This window comes from Tetrahymena thermophila, assembly GCF_000189635.1.
Source record: "Tetrahymena thermophila SB210 genomic scaffold scf_8254636, whole genome shotgun sequence".
Classification (NCBI taxonomy): Eukaryota; Ciliophora; class Oligohymenophorea; order Hymenostomatida; family Tetrahymenidae; genus Tetrahymena; species Tetrahymena thermophila.
This window is the reverse complement of record NW_002476405.1, coordinates 174,542-179,855: the sequence shown is the minus strand read 5'-3', so window position 1 is coordinate 179,855 and position 5,314 is coordinate 174,542. Positions and strand designations below refer to the sequence as shown.

Below are 5,314 nucleotides of genomic sequence, written 5' to 3'. Positions count from 1 at the left end.
ATTAGAAAGTTAAGAGTAATCAATTCTAAATTTTGTAAGTATATCAATTAAATTCCTTTTTTTGTTTAGAAGATAAGGTAGATATAATTCTAATTAATTTTCTTCGAACATGAATTAATATTAATTTGAAATGGAAATAAAACAAATAGTCTACAAAATTTTATGAAGAAAATTTTATATATAAGAATATTCGAATTACTGATTTCAAAGAAAACAAGCTTTAAATTGGCTCATTTTGAGTAAATAATTTTATCTTATTGTAGGCTAACTTAAATATTTGTTTGCCAAATACTGCTATGATATAAATAAGCAAAAAGAAATAATTTATTTATTCTCATGTATTTTATGTACCAAAGCTATTTATTTAGTTGAACATTTATCATAGTCTAAAATTTTCTTTTTATGAATCACAATTATAAATATTACTAATTATTTATAAAAAAATCTCTTTCCAAAATATTTCGTTTTTGTATAAAAGAGTTCAATAATTGAAAAATGTTTTTATCAAACAAATATTTTAACATTTTTGAATGTTTATTGATATCAATATAGTTTCTCTATCTTCAGAATCGTATTTTTAAGTTTTTAGAAATAAAAATATCTGTGAAATAAAGTTTTAACTTCCTAAAATTATTTACCTTATTAATCATGTAGATAGACAAAGATTTAAGGTATTTTTAGTATTATAACACATATTGAAATTTATATAATTGTCAATAAATATCATTATCAATTGTACATAGTGTGTGTTTGCCATGTTAAAATAATATTATTTTTTTATTATTAATTTTATTTTGGCTTTTTAATTGCATAAAATAAAAATATGTCTTTCTAAATAACTTATTTGTGACTAAGTTTTTTTTGGTAAAATATCGTTAAAGCCAAAGAATAAACAATATTATATCTTATAGAGCGTTTTGATTATATTAACAATAAAAAAATAGTTTTAAGTTTAATATCACATAATAAATCTAATATGATGTCATAAACAGCTTTCTGCTATTATGGAAGAAAAAATGGTGAAAAGGAAAATTTTTTAAATAAGTTAAATTTAAAAAATAAATGTATGAAAAATTAATATTCTTCAGAAGAAAAAAAGAGTAAGATATAGAGTATTTAGGTATAGTGTCATCTCGTAGAAAATAAATAAATACTAATTGTAAGAGAATAATTTTTGAAAGCTTTGTTTGAACAATGATTAAGAAAGTAAAATCAAAAACCACCTAATTGAATATCTTTTATAATTTTTGAATTTCTAATAAAAAATATAAGAAACAATTTTTGATAAATTCTAACCTCAATTGATAGGATATCTTTTTGTATTTTTCTGAATATTATTTATTTTAATCTAATCTCAATTTAGTAATCTTACCCAGTATTTATTCGCTTTTTTAATCAAATATCTCTAAATAAATGAATTTCAATTGTGAAATATTTTGGAGAAAATTGTTAGTTGAATTAGAATCAAATAATTTCTTATCAAATGGTATTATTATAAAAATGAAACAATTTTAAAAAAAATTTAATCATCTGTTTTTGTTTTTAAATCTTAGAATTTTTTTACTTCTTAAAATTAATGGTTTAAAATAATTTTTGCAGTGTTTAAGAAAAATTTAAAGAATTGGTGTTAGTTTTTGTGAACGAATATTGTTGCTAGACTTTTGAAATAAGCTTTAATAAATTGAAGATAGAAAATAAAAAATAAAATAAAAATCCAATTTTGTTTTCAACCCTAATTTGTTAAGCCATAAATATTTAAATATCTAAAAAAATTGTCAAATTTCATATTAGAATATTTTCCTTACCCAATCAAGTTGAAAGCAAAATAAATAAAGCATACACTTTATTTAAAATAAATTGTAAATTGATGTTTAACATTTTGCCTTCAAGCATTCTCTGTTCTAATTTATAAATCTTTTGAATATCATATTGTAAACTTTCTAATTAGAATATAAATAAAATTTGAAATATTTTACTTTTTTAACACCTAAAACAGCCGAATATGAATTATTGAATAGAAGAAACTACCAAAAGAATGAATTCAAACACGGTATATCTCTATAAGATATATTAATGTCCAAAGTTAGAGACTGATTAACTTACTAAACTAAAACTCAAAATAAATTAAATAGAAAAGAATGAATTTTAAATAAATAGTCTACAAATAAAATTTGATTAGAGGAAGTATTAGAAATAGAAAATTGCGTATATTAAGAGTTATGGTTGATTTGAGCAACAAAATACCAATATAGAATAATTTAGCTTTTAAACAAATAACTACTTGAATTTTAGATTAATACGAAATTAATTAATAATATTTTTATTGGATGACTTTATCAAAAAAGACATCAAATGAAAAATGAAAGAAAATAAATAAATACTAATTATTTATAAAATTTTATGTAACCCTAGTACTTTTAAGATAGATAATTAAGTTTTTAAATAATAATCAAGGATAAAATATTTTTTAATTTGTTTATTTGACAATAAAAAAGTAAGTAAAAGTAAAATAATTAACACAAATTCTTAATTTTTTCTACATTAATCTTATATTTTTTTGTTTTGTTCTTACAGATTCCAATATGAATGTAATTATGCCTTATTAGAGCACATCATTACATTAAAATATTTAAAAGCAATAAATTCTTAATCAAATTTAGAAAAAGATACTTACTTCTCTTGATTTTTTTTGATATAAACAAAAGATAGATTTGGGGGTAAAATTTCATTTAATTTCAAACTTAAATCAACTAATTTTGGATGTAAATTAACAAATAGTCTACAAAATCTAAAAAGAAAAAACTAAATAAAAAACACATATTTATATTTCTTTATTTTAATTTTTATAATGCCTATACATACCTTTATTTTAAATTTTATCTATTTTTATGATTAATGAACAGAAGTAACTATATAATATGTATCAATCAAATAATTATCAACAAAGAAATTTAATTTATTAACTCTCATTAAAATGTAAAAAATTATCATATTCTTAAAATATTCAAAATCTTATTAGATCTTTAAAAAATGATTAAAATATATTTGATATTTTACAAAATTAGCTTATTTTCTTATTGAATTTAAACGATTAAAACTAATATGTACTTAAAATACCTTTAAAAAAATTTATTTTTAAATCAACTGTAATATGAATTCGCTTTGTATTTGTTGGCCATAAGATAAATAAATTGTATTTAAAAAATAAACTTAAAATTTTAATATATCAATTATTTTTTTATTCAAAATATTTACTTTTCCTTACCCTATCTTTTCCAAAATAAAAACAAATATCAATCTTTTATTAATAACTAATTATAATTTGAGTTATTGACCAGATGGAATAATTCCCCCTATTAGATATTTTGATTATTTTTTGAAAGGTTTACACTAATCTTAAAATCAGGTTAATAAATATTTAGGAATATTGATTTCTGCTAATTTAATTGCTATCAATTAATTCATTTATTAGTTTTAAATTAATTTCTTTAAATACTGCAAAAAAAAGTGAGATAAATATAATTTATTAATAAAGAAAACAATAAAAACATTAAATACTTAAATCTTGAAAAAGAAAATGATTAAATAATTAATTATACTTTCACTTGCAATAACAATTATATTTGCTGGTTCAGGCACAGAAGTTTAGTGTACTACTAATGATTAATCTTTATGTGGTGGAGCTGGTGGTAGCTCTTGGACTGCAGGATCTACAACTGGCAAATCAAAAATCTCTGATTGTAGTACTGTCGGTAATACTTTGACAAATGTATATGATACTCTATGCTCATCTTGTTTACCTGGAGGTAATGCCTACGCTAATCTTTAAAAAACTGGTTGTCAAAGTGCTGTAGCTACTGCAGGATCACTTGTTCCATGTTAGAAAAGTACTTCTTGTAGTTCCTGTGGTACAATTTCACCAGCTTTTGCTTGGTCTATGCCAGCTAGTGATACAACTAATTGTATCATCACATCATGCTTAGCTGCACCTATGCCAACTGCTAATTTAATTGATAACTTTTGCAAATCATGTGGTGGTTCTAATCCATGGGCAAATTCTTATGGAACAGCATGTGTAAATTCTTCAGATTCATGTTCTAACACTAGACCTAGCGCTTTTTCTGATACAGACTGCTCTACTTGTAATGCTGGTGGAGCTAATTCAGCAAAAATATATGCTAATACTGATAAAAAAACTTGTGTAGCAAGCAGCTCCTCATGCACCTCTAGAGGTAATACTGTTTGGAATGATAGTGACTGTAGCTTATGTAATACAGGTAGTACAACTAAAGGATCTAACGTATATGCTAATACTGATGGATCATCTTGTGTAGCAAGTGGCGCCACATGTGGAAATAGTAGAGCTGCTAAAACTTGGAATGATAGTGACTGTAGCAAATGTAATACAGGCAGTGCTACTAAAGGAACTTAACTATACGCTAATACTGATGGTTCATCTTGTGCTGCAAGTTCAGCTACATGCTAGAGCTCAAGAACCTCTGGTTGGACAGATTCAGATTGTGTTATTTGTAATACAGGCACAGCCACTTCAACTTTGTTATTTGCTAAAGCAGATTAATCTTCCTGTTAAGCTACTGTAGCTTAGAAAGGTACTAATGTCCCATGCCAAAATTCTGGCTCTTGCACTAATTGTGGTACTTTCACTAATTTCTAATTTGATATACCATCATCTGATACCTAAAATTGTTATGTTAAATCTTGCTTAGGTGCTCCTATGCCTACAAGTGGTTTGAATGACTACTTCTGTGGTTCATGTAATCAAACTAACAAATTTGCAAATGCTTACGCAAACGCTTGCGTTAATTCAACTGCAAGTTGCACTAGAAGTTCTGGTTGGACTGACTCAGATTGTCAAGTATGTAATGCTAGTGGTGTTAATTCTGCAAAGCAATATGCTTCTGCAGATTAAAAATCCTGCGTTTCTACTAAACCATCATCATCATCCTAATCATCATCATCATCATCATCATCATCTATCGTTTTAGCTTTTTCAAGCTTAATAATAGCTTGTTTGCTTATTTGAAAAGTAAATAGCTATTTTTAAAAAACTATATTTAGAAAATAAACTTTTGAGATTGTTGGCTTATATATTTAATTATTTTATGTATGTATGCTGATTTGATTTTAAAAGTAATTCTTTTTAAAACCTTTCATCTATTTTATTATTAAAAATTTTAATAAAAAGAATTAAACAAGTAAATAAGTTAAATAATTAATAAATATCATAAAATTTTGATTCATTTAATGATAGACAGGTAGTAGATGGTCAATTTATAAAATTTAGTCTTTGGCT

At 23.6% G+C, this 5,314-nt stretch overlaps 2 protein-coding genes across 2 annotated transcripts in view; both read left to right on the top strand. All coding sequences in view use genetic code 6, as the record gives it.

The window, feature by feature from the left end:
* TTHERM_00489530 (hypothetical protein) overlaps positions 1-239 on the top strand; it is a gene marked incomplete at both ends in the record, with an annotated part of 361 nt that extends 122 nt beyond the window's left edge. The window contains 2 exons of the mRNA XM_001016829.3: positions 1-34; positions 186-239. The exon at positions 1-34 is cut by the window's left edge and continues 122 nt beyond it. Coding sequence (XP_001016829.3) covers positions 1-34; positions 186-239 — 88 coding nt within the window. The remainder of the gene's footprint in view (positions 35-185) is intronic.
* Positions 240-3,577: 3,338 nt separating this feature from the next.
* Positions 3,578-5,044, top strand: TTHERM_00489510 (cell surface immobilization antigen; the record flags this gene model as incomplete). Its single annotated transcript, XM_001016827.3, has 1 exon — positions 3,578-5,044. One exon carries the CDS (start codon positions 3,578-3,580, stop codon positions 5,042-5,044), a length of 1,467 nt encoding a protein of 488 aa, XP_001016827.1.
* Positions 5,045-5,314: the final 270 nt, after the last annotated feature.